Here is a 20242-nt window from a genome sequence, read left to right as displayed (position 1 = left end):
TGCTGAAGGTCGGAGGTGGACATAAGAGAAAGGATAGGGAATGGTGGGATAATGAAGTAAAATTGTTAATGAAAGAAAAAAAGTGTTGTTTTGGTGTTGATTGGGAGATGTCTAAGAGACATCATCAGTAGGTCAAAAGGAGCTAATTGGAGCTGAAAAAAGAGGGCAAATTATTGTTGGGCATTAACAAATTTCAGAAAATTTTGGATAGAACTGAAAGGTGTTTTGGAAGGTTGATAGTGTGAGGAAAAACAAGGTAACAGGTGGGAACATCTGTGAAGGGGCATATGAGGAAATGGTATCTGACAGTGATTGGATGACAAGGAGATTGAGTGACTACTTTGAAGGACTACTGAATGTGTTTGATGATAGTTTGGCATATGTAGGGTATATGGGTTGGGGAGGCGTGCAAAGAGAGAGTGTCATGAGAAGGGGTTTGATGAAAATAGGTGGTAAATGCCTTGAGTAAGATGAAATATGGCAGGGTGACTGGAGTGGATGTGTTTGATGGTAGTTTGGCATATGAAGGGTATATGGGTTGGGGAGGTGTGGGAAGAGAGTGTCATGGGAAGGGGTTTGATGAAAATAGGTGGTAAATACCTTGAGTAAGATGAAATATGTCAAGGTGACTGGAGTGGATGGTATTGCAGTTGGATATCGTACCAAAGAGAGTGGCTTTGTTGTTAATTGGTTAGTTATAGGATTTCAAGTATGGGTATGGATCGTAATGAGGTGCCTGAGGATTGGCAGGATGCATGTATATTGCCTTTGTATAAAGGCAGAGGGGACAAAGGTGAGTGCTTAGATTACAAAGCACAAGTTTGTTGAGTGTACCTGGTAAGTTATATTGAAGAATGGTGTTTGATAGGGTGGTAGCATGCACAAAGCATCAGACTGGGGAGGAAGAATGTTGTTTCAGGAGTGCTAAAGGTGTTGATCAGGTATTTGCTTTGAAGAATGTGTGCGAGATATACAAAGAGAAACAGAAGGAAATGCATATTGCATTTATGGATCTGTAGGAAACATACGTTAATGTTGATAGAGATGCTTTGTGGAAGGTGTAATGGTTATATGGCATGGGAAGAAAGCTATTAGAAGCAGTTAGGAGTTTTTATCAAGTAAGGTGTTTGTGTGAGTAGTTAGACAGGAGGATGAGTGATGTTAGATGAAAGCAGGTCTTTGACATAGGTGTGTGATGTCGCCATGGTTGTTTACTTTGTTTATGGATAGGATGGTGATGGGAGTAAGTGCAAGGGTCTTGGAGATAGGGACAGGTATGTAGTCTTTTGGAGGAAGAGGGGGGGCCTGGAAGTTCATTGAGTTATTGTTTGCTGATGACATGGCTTTGGTCGCAGATTCAAGTGAGACACTTCAGAAGCTGATGTCTGAGTTTGGGAGAGTGTGTGAAAGGAGAAAGATAAAAGTAAGTGTGAATAAAAGCAAAGCTATTAGGTTTGGCAGTGCAAAGAGACAGGTTAGCTGGGATGTGAGTTGCCTGGAGAAAACTTGGAGGAAGTGAAGAGTTTCAGATACCTGGGAGTGGACATGGCAGGTGAATGGAACCATGGGAGCAGAGACGAGTCATAGAGTGGGTGAGGGGAGCTTTGAGGAATGCATGGAAAGAGAGGTCACTACCTGGGAAGGCAAAGATGGGTATGTCTGAAGGTATAGTAGTCCTAACAGTTTTGTATGGAGGCAAGGTGTGGATTATAAATGAGGATGTATGGAAGAGGGTGAAAATCTCAAAAAATGAAATGCTTGAGGACAACATGTTTTGTGAGGAGTGTTGATCAAATAGGAAATGATAGGGTAAAAGAGAGCTGTGATATTAAGAAGAATATGACTGAGAGAGCCTGAGAGGTTTTATTGATATGGCTTTGATGAATGGTGATGATGAGTGGGGAGAGGTTGACAAAGAGGATATATGTACCATATGTGGAGGACTTAAGGGAGTTGTTGATGGTATTGGAGATGGAAGGCTGGAGTGAAAAAGATTTTGAGTGATCAGAGCATTTACATGCAGGAGGGTGAAAAGCATGCATGGGATAAAGTGAATTGGAGGGGTTGACTTGCTGTCACTTGACTGAACCAGGGCATATGAGGCGGCCAGGGGAAATGACAGAAGGGTCTGTGGGCCTATTGTGGATGAGGGGCTTTGGTGCCAGTATATTACTGAGAGCTGGAGAATGGATGTGCAAGAATGCGGCTTTTTTTTATCTGTTCTGGGTGCCTGCTCACTAATGTTGGAAAAGGCAAACAAATATGAAAATATAACCACATTGATTTTTTTTACTTATGAAGTTTTTGTTAACAAATGTGGTCATCCTAGAAAGGTTTATGGTATATGATTTTGTTCCCAGGCTAGCTCATTTTAGTTTTACTATGCTATAGAACAGTTTGATGATGTAATGTTTTGTTAAACTAGGAGAGCTTGAGTATGGGTCCGAAAAAGAAATCTAGTCTTTTGATAGGTCTCTGCAGTCATAATAATTCCTCCAGGGGTTCGAATGAGAAGCAACTCAGTTACTGTCTGATGATGAGGTTGTTTGTTTGCAAAGGTAATGAGATGTTTTAAAGTGGGTGTCTAGCTAAATGACATTTTTTCACAGTCGCAGTGTTCAAGCCAAGAAAGACTTCACCAGATAGGAGGACAGGTGGGAGCCAGTAGTGGTAGTGGACCTGTAGCAGCTGGGACTCCATCAAATGTAGGATCTCCGGCAATAGATGAAGTGCGTCACACCCACATTCGTAATTTTTCTTCTGGAGAGAGTAACCCTTCTATAGATGAAGATGGTCGCCGTTCCCCAATGAATCGACCAAGATCACGGTCTCTGAGGTGAGTGTCATAGTATGATAACTCATATCCCTTTGGATGGATAGTGGGTTGCCTTATTACTACGTAAGAAAAGTGGGTTTAGTTTTTAAGAACGATTAATAGTTTTTTGGCTATTAATTTTGTGTATTAGGTATATTAAGAAGTTTTGTAATGAAAAGCTATATTAGTTACCTTGGACAGTCAGCAACAGAAACTACTAACAACAAATGATATGATTTTTGTAAAGGAGTAGTCATTGAGTGATTTGGAATTTTGTCAAATGTGCACAAAAATCTAACAAGCAGCTTTCTGTTATGCGTTTCATCACCATGTACTGTTTAAACATATGGATGCTTCAGGTTTATATTGAATAATGATATATGAGTAAACTTGAATTTAAGATGGCAATAACAATACGGTATTTGTTTCCCAACCATTGATTCCTGTATAAAGATTTTGGAGGTTCATAGAAATTAGTTTTGAAAAGATGTTCTAAAGATTTTATAATTTGAAAAAGAATTCAGTATTGGAGAACTGTGAAGCTTTAACGATAACGTTAAGTTTGGAACTGAGCTAGAAATATGGATTGTTGCCCTTCTAAAAACATAGTATTATTTATTTTTTTTATTTTGCTTTGTCGCTGTCTCCCACGTTAGTGAGGTAGCACAAGGAAACAGACAAAAGAATGGCCCAACCCACCCACATACACATGTATATACATACACGTCCACACATGCAAATATACATACCTATACATCTCAACCTATACATATATATACACACACAGACATATACATATATATACACATGTACATAATTCATACTGTCTGCCTTTATTCATTCCCATCGCCACACATGTATATACATGTATATACTTAAAAACATAGGTTGATAGGTATATTTTCCACATGACATTTGCAACCATTGGGTATGCATTGAATATGCCACTTCATTTTTGCTGTGGTCAAGTAAGAGTTGATACTTAAAACTAAGGTTACTTGGTTGACTGTAAGCCTGCTTTTATGTGTTTAGCAGGAATAACAATAGATACTGATGATTACATGAAAACTAAAGCAAGACACTTCTCTGAACATCACATCTGTTATCTGAATAGCATTTTCATAGAAAGATTGCACAGAATTGACAAATGTTTATGCTAAATGCATGTTCCTTCTGAATTTGACTATTTTTACATATATAGTGGTCATGAATGCAAAATTAATGATAAAGTCAGCAAACTGTAAGCTGAAAATTAAGGTTTTTTGATTTGGGTAGAAATTTTCAGAGCCAGTGGTTCACTAAAAATTTCTGAATCCAATACATCTGAAAGCTCCTTCAAGGAAAGCCTCTGCTTAATTTTGATATAATTTTGTTAACATTACTGGACTCCACCTACTTGAGATTACATTGCGAGTGAAAGCCACCTTTGGTGAAGCTGTATTGTCATCACGTGACTGAAATAGAGTATAGTCTTGTCATAAAACGTATTTGTTTAGAGGAGTCCATACAGTCCCTACTACTGAGTGTAGCACACCTTTGAAGTTACAGACACTTCTGAAGAAAGTGAAAGAAATTGAACTCTGCAGTCAAGAAAAAATACTGCTTGCGTTAATGTTTGCTAGGCTTCATATGGAAGGTATGAAGGCAAGTCAGTAAGGAGATACGAAATCATTAAATTAAGCATAATACCTGGAAATAACGAATGATGAAAGGTACAAAGTACAAGAGAAGAAATCCAGCTTTACAGTTCATCTACACAAACAAAGCAAAAAAACAAGAAAATAGAGATTGGACTTTTGAGGTAGGAATTTGATATTTGAATAACCCCAAGAATATTTGCGGGATGTTAATTGAACAATATCGATTGGTATGTAGCCCAAAATGCAGGGAGAAATTAAATGATGAATTGTTAAACCAGCATGGTGAAAACTCACTCAGATATTGAATTTAAAAAAGTGATATGAGCTGGACAGTACCAGCTCACAGAAAATTCAGCCCAAGGACCAGATGGAATTCCAGCCATGTTCCTTAGGAAGACAAAGACTCAAAGTGAATCCATTGATGCTGTTATTAAGGATAAGTCTGAATGAAAGCAAGGTTGCAGATATTCACAAAATGGCATTATGTAATGCCAGTACACAAAAGGTCCAAGCTGAGACCTAAAGAGTGGAGACCAGAGCCTTACTTTCCATATAATAGTATTCTTTGAAAGAGTGATGAAAGGACATTTATTAGAACAGGAGAAAGTATGCGTGCCCAGTTTCAAGTCCATTACAGTGCCATAAATGAAAAGTTAGTGCAAGGAAAGAGTTTGGACACTTTTTCTTATTACTAAGGCATTTGACAGATTAAGCTTCAGAATTTTGCTCAAGAAAGTAGGAAAACAAAACATTGAGTTAGATAAGAAGATTGTTAAAGAGTTTCTTACAGAAACTTTAAAACAATGACAAACAAAATACATGTCCCGGGAAAAATATATTCTTTCCAGGTTATTACTCTGTATTAGTACTCTGTATAGGAATGATATCAAACAGTGACAGGAAAGTAAAGAAAAACAGTTAGGAGTTTTGTCGATGACACCAGAATAAGGAAAATGATTGGGTCAGGAGCTGATCAAATGGATGTGCAAAAAGATTTAGCCATGATCAGCAAATGAGCAGAAATGAAACACAGGAATTTAAGGAAAAAATGAGGATGTAAGTTGTAGAATAAGTAAGAATACTTTCATGACACCATATATATGCTCAGCAGAGAAACTAATAGTAAGTGAAACAAATGTAAAAGATTTGGATGTCATCATATTGAGAAGATAGCACTATGGAGGCTAGTGGTAAGTGGTATGATATTGAGAATGTTCACTCCAAGGGACAACAGACTGCTGATGAAAATGTTAAATGTGTACATAAGTAGCAAAATTTGATACAAGGGAGAAGGAATGGCAGCTGTAAACAACCGATCAATGAAAGTGTTGAATACTTTTAAAAGAATGTGTCAGATACTTCTCACATAAAAGAAATACATTTCACTTTGAGAATTAAGACTGTTAGTTTCATTTTCTCATCAGCAAATAGAGACCTATGTGCCTTTTGGAAATCATATGCTGAATGTTGGTTTAAAGTAGTTTTACCTCTCAAAGTTTGATGTATCCATGAGGATTCACCCTCTTCATCCATCAAAATGCCTGTGAGGCTAGTTGAATAATGTCTGCAGAATCTTGATCTTACAATAGCTTACTTAGTCATGTCAGTATGAGCAGTGGTGAGGGTGCTTGAAGTTTGATTTGCAGACCTGATGGCTGTTGTCATTAGGTTACTCACTGTATGACAACTTTTGTACTTCATAGATGTTGGGTTTGTGTCTATTTCTTTTGCAAATGTTTCATAGTCCCATTTTTTTGTTTTAGGGCTCCATGACATATGTTAGCACATTTTTGTACCAGGGGTTGCACCATGCCAGTACCTCCTCAAATGAATGAGGCATGTACAGCCAGCCACCAGCCACATGTAGAGTAATGATGATTATTAATTTGTGATGCTAATTTTGGTCTTGCATTCTTCTCTTTTATGTGAATTATATAAGTTTTCTGGTAAAAGATTTCTTCATAATGCTGTATATCCAAAGAGTAAATCTCATACCATGATCACCATTATGTTAAGTTTTAGAGATACTACCACTAGCATGCAAATTAAAGATTTGTGATGCTGTTTTTGGTCTTACATATTTTATTACCTGAAGTAGTTCATAACTGGGTGCTCTTTGTTATTGTAGACACCAAATAATGTATCTTTTATCAGCATCTCCCCAACGGCAATTTTTTTTTGAGATGCATACTTCTGGCAGTGCATAACTGTTTATACCTTGTGATCCTATTTTTAGTCTCACATGGTTAGTTATGCACATTTGTTGGTCACAATAATCCTTAGGAAAAGTTGGCATGCATTTCAAACCAGGAAATGCATCTGTCGTTCATTAGTTGAGTATCCAGCTGTGAATGCTAATTGCACTAAAGTAAACTTGTCCAAGTTTTTTTGAAGACATGTATTGAGACATTGGAACTTAAAAGTGTTAATGTACAGAATCATTTGGACCAGCCAGGTGACCAGAAGTTCATTGTACTTGTGTAGCAATCTGTAATTTTTTTTTTTATTTTTTTCACATTCACCATTTCCCACGTTGTCAAGGCAGCATCAAGAACAGAGGAATGAGCCTTGGAGGGAAAGTCCTCACTTGGCTCCCTTCTCTGTTCCTTCTTTTGGAAAGTTGAAAACTGGAGTAGAGGATTTCCAGCCCCCTGCTCCCACCCCTTTTTGTTGCCTTCTACAACATGCAGGGAATACGTGGGAAGTAATCTTTCTCCCCTATCCCCAGGTTTTTTGCATGTAGGAGTTGTAGTTTGATAAACTCAGGGCTCTCTCAGTGTGACTTCAACTGTAACCCTTTGTTGTGATTGCTGAGTCTTCCATCAGTTTTCTGTATTTAGCATTGTATTTTGTTGAATTTTTTGTTTTCATTCAAGGAAAATACTAGAGATTTTTTGTGGTTGTCCTATATATATTGACTTGAACTTTGGTGAGCCTACATGAGACATTCTTCAAATGTTATGCTTACACAGGGATGATACTGAATGCTGTCACTAAAAATAAGTACTAAGTCAGCTTGAAAGTTTTTCCTCACCAGAAGGGTTCATAATTCCTTTCCCAGTTTCTGTTTGTTAAATTCTTTTTATGTGTTTGCTGTGTCTGACTTGCCAAAGGTTCCCATGCCTCTAATAGTGTGTAAGTGATGAACTAGGGGAACTGAGTTGGATGATATCTTCCCATATTGATTCTCTATGACAACAGTAGTTTTGATCATCTACAGTCAACAGAACCCTAATTATTGATTGTGCACTGCTTAAGTTTCCTTAAGGCAAGATCATTTCATAACTTGTGTCATTGAAGGTGAAGATGCACTATGATGCCTAAGAATTCTATAACCCTGCAAGTGTATCCTTGATAGACTCAGGGACCAAAGTCCTGTATGGGACTGATCCAAATGGAATGTTTGTGGAGCTCTGGCTGCATACAATGCTCTTCAAGGAACCTGTCTTGCATTCCAGTCCATGTATAGCAGATACTCGGGATGTTCTTATTAAGTAGAGCCATGGTGTTATAAAGTAGATATTTGATCATAAATTATAGGTAGAAGCTTAGTTCTTATTGATAACCTGGTTCAGTAGATTCTTGAATAAGTAATGCTTTTTTTCTCTTAACTTGCTGTAGTCTTGAATAAGTTATAAGTAATACTTTTTTCTCTTTACTTGCTGCAGTCTGTGGTTTTTAAATTAGGTTTAGCAGAAACAAAACACTCGCCATTGTTTAGTTTTAAGCTACAACATAATTTTGTTGAAGAAACAGTAGAATACTTTTATGGTTTCTTGTTTTTTTTTTTTTGTTTGAAAATCCATATATTTATGAAACAGGGCCTTAGTATCAGTTCTAGGTATGATTACTTTAGGGTTTGAATGTTATGGATTTTGGACCTTAAGAATTAAAGGTTATTAGTTTTAAGGAATTTCCATGCTTCATATTTGACATCATACTTAATGCCTGAAACCAAACTGTCAAGTTGCTTCTATGATCATTGAGACTGCTGGAGGCCATGGTCTGTAGGTTTACATTGTTCCCATTCCAGCTGCTCCAGACACTTTTTTGAATTTTACTTGTGAACTGTTGAGGATGTTTTCCAGTGGCTGCCGACAATGCATCATTTTTTTCTATCGCCAGATATTTAAAATGTTCATTCTTTTTGCATTTAATGAAGCTTATGTTCTCAGTGGTGTTACTTTACAGTCTTTTGTGCCTATGCCAGTAAGAAACTTCTTAAGTGCAGATTGAAACTGTTTCCCAGGATTTTTCAGGAGTAAATTTTCAATGAAGGGTAGAGCCTATTCATTAGTGCTTGTCCTTAACACTTATGAAGGTGTTTTGATTCCTTCTGAACAAGCTTCTGTTTCAGCAAGACTCCAAGGTTGTTTTACAGTTGGCAGCATGATGACTTCCAATTGCCTTATCTATTGCAGTTTTACATAATTTTCTGTTTTCTTTTGCCTTTGACGGAGATTGTTGTTTTTAGAGACTGTTGATGGTCCTTATGTCAGCAGATGAGCTTAGTTTCATGTATAACAAGAACATCCAGGTTCCTTCTTCAAACATACTACATATCTCTCCCTTTTTCTCATTCTGCTTATATCCACATGCGTTGAAACACTCCAGCTTGAGTGTTTGGAGAGGATAAGTACCTCCTATCTTCTCTTCCGACTTTTAGAAAGTTGAACGTAAGGAGAGGAGGATTTCCAGTCCTCAGCTTCCACCCCTTTTAGTCACCAACTATAACACAATGAGAATACATGGGAGATATTCTTTCTCTCCAGTTGTAGTTGTCTTTGGTGAGTCTGTATTATTGGGAGTACGGTCTCATCAGAATAATTCTCACTCTAAAGGAGACCATATTTCCCTGTTACTGAAAGTAGTGCAGCTTTGGGCTGCATGAGTCTCTTGGATATCATAAGGATTTTTTATTTTTTTTAGAAAGTCTTTGGATAGTTCTCTTATACTTGTTCATTGTTTTCCTGCATGGGCTAGGTAATGCCAGGAATAGACAAAGAAAAGGCCTTATTTGCTAACATCTGTTCTTTTGTTTGTCATGTGTAGTGTATCAAAACTGCAGCCCTTTATCTACAACCAGGTTCCACAGACCTTTTCCAGCTGCTTCGTATGCCTTGGTTCAGTTCATTGACGGCGCATCGCCCCTTTTGTACCACATTACTCCAATTCACTATGCACGCCACTCACCCTCCGGCATATTTAGGCCCCAAGCTCCCGAAAACTTTTGCATTCCATCCTCATTCAGTTTCCCTTTCTCATTATCCCATCATTTTTGACTAATTTATCCTCTTTGTCAACCTCCCCTCACTTATTCCTCTGTATGTCCACACCATATCAGTAGACCCTCTTCAGCAATCAACAATACTTTTCTTATTACCCCATCTCTCTCTTACCATGCCTTTACTAACTTGATCAACCCATCTCACACTATATAATATCTACAGACATTTAATTTCCAGCACATTTACCTTCTTCCTTACATTCTCATATATATCCCTTCCATATGATACCATTAGGACTACTATACCTTCAGACATACCCATATTTGACCTCCTAGATAATGACCTCTTTTTCCACATGGTATTTAATGCTTCTTGAACTTTTGTCCCCTCACCCTCTCTATTACTCATATCAACTTCCATGGATTCATTCACTGTCATGTCCACTCCCAGTTATCTAAAACACTTCATTTTCTCCATTCAAACTCACACCTTAACAGATTTTTCTCTTCATGCTGCTAAACCTGATATCTGTACTTATATTCATAGAAACTCAATTTTCTTCTTGCATACACTTCCAGACTCAGACACCAACTTCTGCAAGTTACTCTCTCAAATTTGCCACCAGTGCCATGCCATCATCAAACAACCAAATTACCAGACTCCCACACACCAACAGACTCCATACTTTTCCCTATTTCCAGGACCCTTGCATTTACCTTCTTCATCATCCCATCCATAAACAAATTAAACAGCCGTAAATACATCTGATACTCAAGCTGCAGACCTACCTTCACCTTAAACCAGTTAGCCTCCTCTCTGCCTTCTCACACACATGCCTTACTCTGTTAATAAAAACTCTGTTTCTAATAGGTTTTCTCCCACACTAGATATTCATAACACCCTCCACAGTGCATGTCTATCAATCCTATCATATGCTTCCTCAAGATTCATAAATGCCATATACTGAACCTTCTGTTTCTGAAAGTATTTCTCACCTACTTTCTTCAAAGCAAACCCCTGGTCCACACATCCACTTCCACTCTTAAAACCACATTGATCTTCACCAGTCTGATGCTCTGTTCATGTCAATACCCTCTCACAGTCACCATCATTCTGTTCAACTTAACAAGTACACTCAGCAAACATACACTTCTGTAACTCTAGCATTCATCTACTTCCACGTGCTCTAACACATTGATACTAAACATGCATTCTACCAGTCCTTGGGTACCTCAGCATGAGCTATGCATGTTTTGAAAATAATAACTTACAAGTTAACAACACAGTCACCCTCTTTCTTAAGAAATTCAACTGCTGTACCATCTTGTCTTGTCATCTACTACATTTCATCTTACACACGGCTTTCACCACCACTTATTTTCACCAAACCACTTGTCATGACCCTATCACTTCACATATCTCCCCAACCCAAATGCCATACATCTGCCACATAACCATCAAACACATTCAGCTTTCCATCAAAGTTCTCATTCCTCCTCTTCTCCTCATCACTGCATATCACTACCTCTCCATTTGCCTTTTTCACTAATGTTCCCATTTATTTTCTTGTTTTTCTCACACTGTTAACTTCCATGAAAAACATTTTGTTATTCTCTCTGAAGTTTGCTGGTACTTGCTCACCCCAACCCACTTTTTTGCTCTTTTTCAGCCCCTGCATCTCCCTTTTGACCTGCTGTTTTCTCTTGTACATCTTCCAATGACTCGCACTCCTTTCCTGTAAGTACTACCCATACATCTCATTTCTCTCTCTCTAGCATCTTTACTTCATCATCCCACCACTCAGTACCCTTTTTCACTTGCCCACTCCCCACCTTCCCCATGTCACACTCTTCTCTTTTGCATCAAAACTGTTGACATGCCACTTATCTGCTTTTAAAATGCTCGCTTCTTTTCATCATTCTCCTTGAGGCCAGGTGCCTAAGCACTAATAATCACCCACCTCCTGTAATCCAGTTTCATTTTTACCCACCTCAGCTTGGAGCTTACTTCTGTACACTTTTTCACATTGAATAATTATAATCACCCTCCTCTTGTAATCCACTTCCATTTTTACCCCTCATCAGTCTGAAGCTTACTTCCTTACACACTTTCACGCATTGGATAATTATGAACAGATATATAAATATGACAGCCATGATTGGGAGTATGATACAGTGGTCTGTGCCTTCTCACCAAAGATTAAAAAAATCATTTTGACAACAGAGCTTCAGTCATATATAAATATGACATGGCCATGATTGGTGGTATGATACAGTGGTCTGTGCCATCTCAGCTAAGATGAAAAAATCAGTACAACAAGAGCTACTGTTGATAAGATATCAGAAACTGATATAGTAAGGGAGTAAACAACTTGTAGAAAACTTGGTACCTGGAGCAGTTCTAACTCTAGCTACTGTATTTTCCCCAAAGAGACAAAGAGAACCAATGAAGCCTGGATATGAAACAGCATATCATATGATCACTAAAATAGCATATGTATCTTTAGAAGAGGATATAAACTTCTACAAAAATGCATAGACCAGATAACTTGACATCACACATATTAAAAGTCTTCAAAAGAGCACTCATAAAACACATATATGAACAGTTTACTAACAGCAGCTGAATAAACAAAGACCACCTTGGATTTAAACCAGGTAGAAATGTACTTGACTATGTTTTCAATACTAAGACATCAGTTTAAATGTAAAGCTAGGAATGGGTATGGATACTATTTGTTTTGAATTTATTAAGGCCTTTGATAAAGTGAACTACAGAATTTTGTCAAAGAAAGTGTAGAGAAAGTATCAAAACAGATCATAGATTGTAAACTAGGAAGATGGATCAAGGAGTTTCCAACAAACAAAACTTAAAGTAGTGGCAAATGAAAATGTTTTGCTTGGTGTGCCTCAAGGAAGGGCACTAATTTGATGCTAATTTTAGTAAAGATGTCAGACAGAAAGAGAACTGAAAAAAATGTGTTGTTATATGTTTAGCAGACAACTCTACAATCAGTGAAATGATAGGATCAGAAGAAAAGAAAGAGAACATGCAGAAAACCTTAAATATGATTTACAAGTGAGCTGAAGGGAAGTTGATGCAGTTTAATGAAGAAGAATTTGAATACATAAGCCATATATTGATTGACAACATAAAGTTGACACCTTACAAAGGTCCAAGAGGGAAAGAGGTAGAAAGTAAAGCAAATGTCAGAGAAACATTTTTCAAAGAGCGTATTGAGAAGACAGTACTGTCATTCCAAATTGTAAATGTTATGATAATGAGAATTAACAATGAGAGATAGAAAGCTGATAATGAAAATATTCAATGTACACATAAGCAAAATTAAAAACTGCTTTGTTATATGCTCATTGACCACACAAGTAAAAGTCAAGCTGTAGAGAGCACAGAAACACTCTACAAGAAAAATTGAGAGCATGGAGCACTTGCATTACCGTGAAAGACTGAATGAACCAGATCTATGAAATTTAGAAAGATGAGAATGATACATGATAGTCTCTCTGTGGCACCAGATAGAAAGACACAAAAGATACCTATTTTAATTTTTTTACATATTCGTTGTTTCCAGCATTAGCAAGGAAGTATCTGGAATAGATGAATGGGGCCATAGTGGAAAAATCCTAACTTAGTTCCTCCAATGTGTGAAGTGACAGAGTGCTTCTTTCTTCTAGCACTCCTGGGAATATACTGAAAAGACATTGAATGAAAAATTATTATTGCCCAAGAAAGATGGGTTGACTGATCAGTGTTTTACTCCAAAAGATCAGTAATGTGAGCAGAGTAAGCACCAAAATCTTCAACTGAAAACTTAAAGTGTGGATAAAAAAGATACCAGGTAGCTCAAAATTGACTACAATGGAAAATGTGTGGCTGTTGAAGACAGCAGTACTGTGGATCAAGCAAAATGATGTGGTCAGTTCTATGTGCTAACCCTGCCTTAGGCAAAACCTGTCACATTTACTTGTAGATATGTAGGTACAGATGCTCATACGGCTTTTCGTATGGTAGGGAAATGGTTTTTCATTGTATGCAACGTTTATTTATGTGTTGGATAACATTCCCATCAAAGATTTTCAAAATCCATGAGACTGTGTTCTCTAGAGTGATTGACCTGCCATAGACTGACCCTGTTACAATGAAAGATGGCAGGTAATGGATTATATTTTAGTCCAGTTGATGTTCAGCTGAACACTTTCTTATTACAGAATATTGTTGCACAGTATTCAAAATCTTATCTTTTATGATAATATCAAGATTAACATGAAAATGCTTCGTTAAGAATTCTTCACACATTTTTTTTAATTCCTTGAAACTTTAAGCAAGTCAGTGCTTCAGGAATAATAATGGAAGGCATGTAAGAATAATGTATAAAGAATCATGCATATCTTGATGTTTCATGACATGTATGTTAGCATCACACATATAAGGTGGCATATGAAATGGATTTTTTAAGATTTAATATCTTTGACCATGTCCTCCATAGATTTTTTTCTTTCTTCAGGTAGATACTTTAATGATGAAGAAATTTTATGGAAAGGTTTTGTTTGGATATCACAAAATCTTTGTTTCTCCCCTTAACCCATAATCATTTTCATATTCTACAGTTCTAAGAACTGCATTGTCTGCAATTTAGGGTTTGTGTGTCCTTAATACTTGAAATTATTACTATATTATTTTATGCCCTGTGACCCAAGATTGTTTGTTCCCCTCTAGGAGTGTATCATGTACCCAGTATCATGTGAACCAAAGTTATTACACTTTTGGCAAACTTGTTTAATTACTGTAACATGAAACCCATCAGTAGTCATTCACTGAACCTACCCGTGATTTCTAAACTGTACTTCAGCAGTTTTTGTATATCCTATACATGAGAACCAATTTTTTTATTTATTTTTCTCTGCCACAGCATTTCCAGAACCCTTTTGTTTTTTCAGATGAGCTAGATACATCCTGAAATGCATCATTTGCTTAACAAGCTAACAATATCTGCAGCTTTTAGTAGCACATAGACATTTTTATAATGAGTTTTGTTGACTTGAAAGTAATTTTTTTGTTTTCTTCACTTTGTGCGGCTCTAGTCTGGCCTGGCTGTGCATCTCTACACTTGAGTAAGATATCAAACATATCCTCCCTCCTCCTGTCTCCTTTCTTTTGCCAGTGTTCCACGACTCAGTCAGCTGGCAGTTTGCCATCCTTTGTACTTTATGTGTTACTCTCTGGAAAGTAACAATCCTGCACTACCTGCTGTTCAGTTGATTGTCATAGTTCATGTTATGTTATTAAAATTCCTCTCAAAGAAGAATAGGTCTTGACATTGTGTTTGTATGTGCATGTGTGTTTGTGTGTGTGTGTGTGTCTTTATTTGTGTTTATGTGTCTGAACTGATGTATGGGTATTGCTGAACTCCACCTGCTTCTGGTTATGCTGAGCAAGAAGAGTCACGTTTAGGGGATGTATTATCATCTGTTGATGAGATAAATTACAGGTACATCATAGACCCTTTCATTTAGAGACTCCTCTGGGTGTAATACAGCCTTGAAACTGCAGGAGCCCCTGATAAGGGAACCTGGGTTTGTATAGTGATAATGATAATAATTGGCTTATGTTTGTATGTACATATGTACATTTATATTTATGTGATTACTGGTTTTCTCAGACTCCACCTGTGGTGGTAACACTCTGAGCAAGAATTCACCTTTGACAAAGCTGTATCATCATCAGTACAAGAGCACATTATCATGGAGGACCTTTCCTCCACAGATGAGCCAACCTTACCTTCTCCCTTCTGAAGCATAGCCTTGAAATTGTAACTGCCCCAGAAAAGGGGTTGTGGGGTTGTGTAGAATAATGATAATGATAATAACAGTGAATAATAACAATAATGAGAATGATGATAATGTTATTTATAACTTTTTTCATTGTTGTTTGCTGTTTCCCTTGTAAACAAAGTAGTATCAGGAACACATTCCCTCAGCTTTCATGTATAATGCACTAAGAGCAGAGATGTCTCTTCATAAGTGAGCCCACAGACCTTCTTGTGGTTTCCCCAAGACCACTTCTTGTTCCCTGGTTCAGCCCAGTAACAGCATATTGCTTCCTTTGTACCACATTACTCCAGTTCCCTTTGTTCCATGCATACTTCTCACCCTCTTGCATGTTCAAGCCTCAATAACTCAAAATCTATTTCACTTCATCCTTCCATCTCTTTCTCAGTCTCTTTTTCTCCCTTGCTCACTCCACATCGGACACATATATACTCTTAGTCTTTCTTCACTTATTTTCACAATATGTCCAAACCATTTCATCACACTTTTGTTAGCTCTCTCGTTCATACTCCCCTTCACTATTATTCCATCCACAATCAACCCTCCTCACATCACACCAACTCACCCATTTTCGTCCATTCTTCTGCGTTTAGGGCCCAAGAGTCACATCCTCTTCTGCTCTCTCAACCACACTTTTTTTTATTACCACACATCTCTCTTATCCTTTCATTACTTATTCGATCAAACCACCTCACACCACATATTGTCCTCAAACATTTCATTTCCAACACATCCACCCTCCTTTGCACATCCCTATCCATAGCCCATATCTTGCAACCATATGACATTGTTGGAACCATTATTCCTTCAAACATACCCATTTTTGCTATCCAAGATAATGTTCTTGCCTTCCTTACATTTTTCAACGTGCCCAGAACCTTTGCCCCCTCCCCCACCCTGTGACTCACTTCCACTTCCATGGTTCCATCCGCTGCTAAGTCTACTCCCAGATATCTAAAACACTTCACTTCCTCCAATTTTTCTCCATTCAAACTTACCTCTCAGTTAACTTGTCCTTCAATCCTACTGAACCTAATAATCTTGCTCTTATTTTCATATACTCTCAACTTACTTCTTTCACACACTCTATCAAACTCAGTCACCTACCTCTGCAGTTTCTCACCCGAAACAGCCACCTATTCTGCATCATCAGCAAAGAGCAACTGACTCACTTCCCAAGTCTTGTCATCCACAACAGACTGCATACTTGCCCCTCTCTGCAAAACTCTTGCATTTACCTCCCTAACCACCCCATCCATAAACAAATTAAACAACCATGGAGACATCACGTATCCCTTCCTCAAACCGACATTCACTGGGAACCAATCACACCATGTACTCATAAAACCTTCCACAAAGCATTGCTATCAACCCTATCATATGCCATCTCCAGATCCATAAATGCTACATACAAATCCATCTGTTTTTTAAGTATTTCTCACATACATTCTTTAAAGCAACCATCTAATCTACACATCCTCTCCCACTTCTGAAACCACTCTGCTCTTCCCTAATCTGATGCTCTGTACATGCCTTTACCCTTTCTATCAATACCCTCCCATTAATTTCCCAGGAATACTCAACAAACTTCAAACTTATACCTCTGTAATTTGAACACTCACCTTTATCCCCTTTGCCTTTGTACAGTGGCACTATGCATGCATTCCACCAATCCTCAAGCACTTCACCATGACCCATACATACATTGAATATCCTTACCAACTAATCAACAACATAATCACCCCTTTTTTTCATACATTCCATTGCAATACCATCCAAACCCGCCGCCTTGCCGGCTTTCATTTTCCACAGAGCTTTCACTACCTCTTCTCTGTTTACCAAACCATTCTCCCTGACCCTCTGACTTCACACACCACCCCGACACCAAAACACCCTATATCTTCCTGTCTATCATCAAATGCATTCGACAAACCTTCAAAATACTCCATCTCCTTCTCACTTCATCACTACTTGTTATTACCTCCCCATTATATTTATAATTGCTGTTTCCTGCATCAGCGAGGTAATGCCAGGAGACAGACAAAGAATGGCCCATCCACTCATATACTCATATATATACATGAATGCCCATACATGTACACAGACATATATATATATATATATATATATATATATATATATATATATATATATATATATATATATGTTTATCCCTGGGGATAGGGGATTAAGAGTACTTCCCACGTATTCCCTGCGTGTCATAGAAGGCGACTAAAAGGGGAGGGAGCGGGGGGCTGGAAATCCTCCCCTCTCGTTTTTTTTTAATTTTCCAAAAGAAGGAACTGAGAATTGGGCCAGGTGAGGGTATTCCCTCAAAGGCCCAGTCCTCTGTTCTTAACGCTACCTCGCTAATGCGGGAAATGGCGAATAGTTTGAAAGAAAGATATATATATGTATTTTTTTTTTTTTTTTGCTTTGTCGCTGTCTCCCGCATTTGCGAGGTAGCGCAAAGAAACAGACGAAAGAAATGGCCCAACCCACCCCCATACACATGTATATACATACGTCCACACACGCAAATATACGTACCTACACAGCTTTCCATGGTTTACCCCAGACACTTCACATGCCCTGATTCAATCCACTGACAGCACGTCAACCACGGTATACCACATCGATCGAGTTCACTCTATTCCTTGCCCTCCTTTCACCCTCCTGCATGTTCAGGCCCCTATCACACAAAATCTTTTTCACTCCATCTTTCCACCTCCAATTTGGTCTCCCTCTTCTCCTCGTTCCCTCCACCTCCGACACATATATCCTCTTGGTCAATCTTTCCTCACTCATTCTCTCCATGTGCCCAAACCATTTCAAAACACCCTCTTCTGCTCTCTCAACCACGCTCTTTTTATTTCCACACATCTCTCTTACCCTTACGTTACTTACTCGATCAAACCACCTCACACCACACATTGTCCTCAAACATCTCATTTCTAGCACATCCATCCTCCTGCGCACCACTCTATCCATAGCCCACGCCTCGCAACCATACAACATTGTTGGAACCACTATTCCTTCAAACATACCCATTTTTGCTTTCCGAGATAATGTTCTCGACTTCCACACATTCTTCAAGGTTCCCAGAATTTTCGCCCCCTCCCCCACCCTATGATCCATTTCCGCTTCCATGGTTCCATCCGCTGCCAGATCCACTCCCAGATATCTAAAACACTTCACTTCCTCCAGTTTTTCTCCATTCAAACTCACCTCCCAATTGACTTGACCCTCAACCCTACTGTACCTAATAACCTTGCTCTTATTCACATTTACTCTTAACTTTCTTCTTTCACACACTTTACCAAACTCAGTCACCAGCTTCTGCAGTTTCTCACATGAATCAGCCACCAGCGCTGTATCATCAGCGAACAACAACTGACTCACTTCCCAAGCTCTCTCATCCCCAACAGACTTCATACTTGCCCCTCTTTCCAAAACTCTTGCATTCACCTCCCTAACAACCCCATCCATAAACAAATTAAACAACCATGGAGACATCACACACCCTTGCCGCAAACCTACATTCACTGAGAACCAATCACTTTCCTCTCTTCCTACACGTACACATGCCTTACATCCTCGATAAAAACTTTTCACTGCTTCTAACAACTTGCCTCCCACACCATATATTCTTAGTACCTTCCACAGAGCATCTCTATCAACTCTATCATATGCCTTCTCCAGATCCATAAATGCTACATACAAATCCATTTGCTTTTCTAAGTATTTCTCACATACATTCTTCAAAGCAAACACCTGATCCACACATCCTCTACCACTTCGGAAACCACACTGCTCTTCCCCAGTCTGATGCTCTGTACATGCCTTCACCCTCTCAATCAATACCCTCCCATATAATTTACCAGGAATACTCAACAAACTTATACCTCTGTAATTTGAGCACTCAATCTTATCCCCTTTGCCTTTGTACAATGGCACTATGCACGCATTCTGCCAATCCTCAGGCACCTCACCATATATATATATATATATATATATATATATATTTTTTTTTTTTTTTATACTTTGTCGCTGTCTCCCGCGTTTGCGAGGTAGCGCAAGGAAACAGACGAAAGAAATGGCCCAACCCCCCCCCCCCCCATACACATGTATATACATACGTCCACACACGCAAATATACATACCTACACAGCTTTCCATGGTTTACCCCAGACGCTTCACATGCCTTGATTCAATCCACTGACAGCACGTCAACCCCGGTATACCACATCGCTCCAATTCACTCTATTCCTTGCCCTCCTTTCACCCTCCTGCATATTCAGGCCCCGATCACACAAAATCTTTTTCACTCCATCTTTCCACCTCCAATTTGGTCTCCCTCTTCTCCTTGCTCCCTCCACCTCCGACACATATATCCTCTTGGTCAATCTTTCCTCACTCATTCTCTCCATGTGCCCAAACCACTTCAAAACACCCTCTTCTGCTCTCTCAACCACGCTCTTTTTATTTCCACACATCTCTCTTACCCTTATGTTACTCACTCGATCAAACCACCTCACACCACACATTGTCCTCAAACATCTCATTTCCAGCACATCCATCCTCCTGCGCACAACTCTATCCATAGCCCACGCCTCGCAACCATACAACATTGTTGGAACCACTATTCCTTCAAACATACCCATTTTTGCTTTCCGAGATAATGTTCTCGACTTCCACACATTCTTCAAGGCT

The 20242-nt window shown here is 38.5% G+C and overlaps 1 protein-coding gene across 14 annotated transcripts in view; it reads left to right on the top strand.

Moving 5' to 3' along the window:
- The window catches only part of dop (microtubule-associated serine/threonine (MAST) protein kinase dop), a 1162440-nt gene that overhangs the window by 974286 nt on the left and 167912 nt on the right, over positions 1-20242 (top strand). For 11 of the 14 annotated variants that reach the window (XM_071676293.1, XM_071676295.1, XM_071676294.1 and 8 more), the window contains 2 exons: positions 2610-2836; positions 14783-14812. In XM_071676293.1, coding sequence (XP_071532394.1) covers positions 2610-2836; positions 14783-14812 — 257 coding nt within the window. The remainder of the gene's footprint in view (positions 1-2609; positions 2837-14782; positions 14813-20242) is intronic. The other 3 variants (XM_071676288.1, XM_071676299.1, XM_071676298.1) reach the window with 1 other exon arrangement.

This window comes from Panulirus ornatus, chromosome 22 (assembly GCF_036320965.1).
Source record: "Panulirus ornatus isolate Po-2019 chromosome 22, ASM3632096v1, whole genome shotgun sequence".
NCBI lineage: Eukaryota > Metazoa > Arthropoda > Malacostraca > Decapoda > Palinuridae > Panulirus > Panulirus ornatus.
The sequence above is the reverse complement of the archived record's forward strand: the minus strand, read 5'-3'. Positions and strand labels throughout refer to the sequence as shown.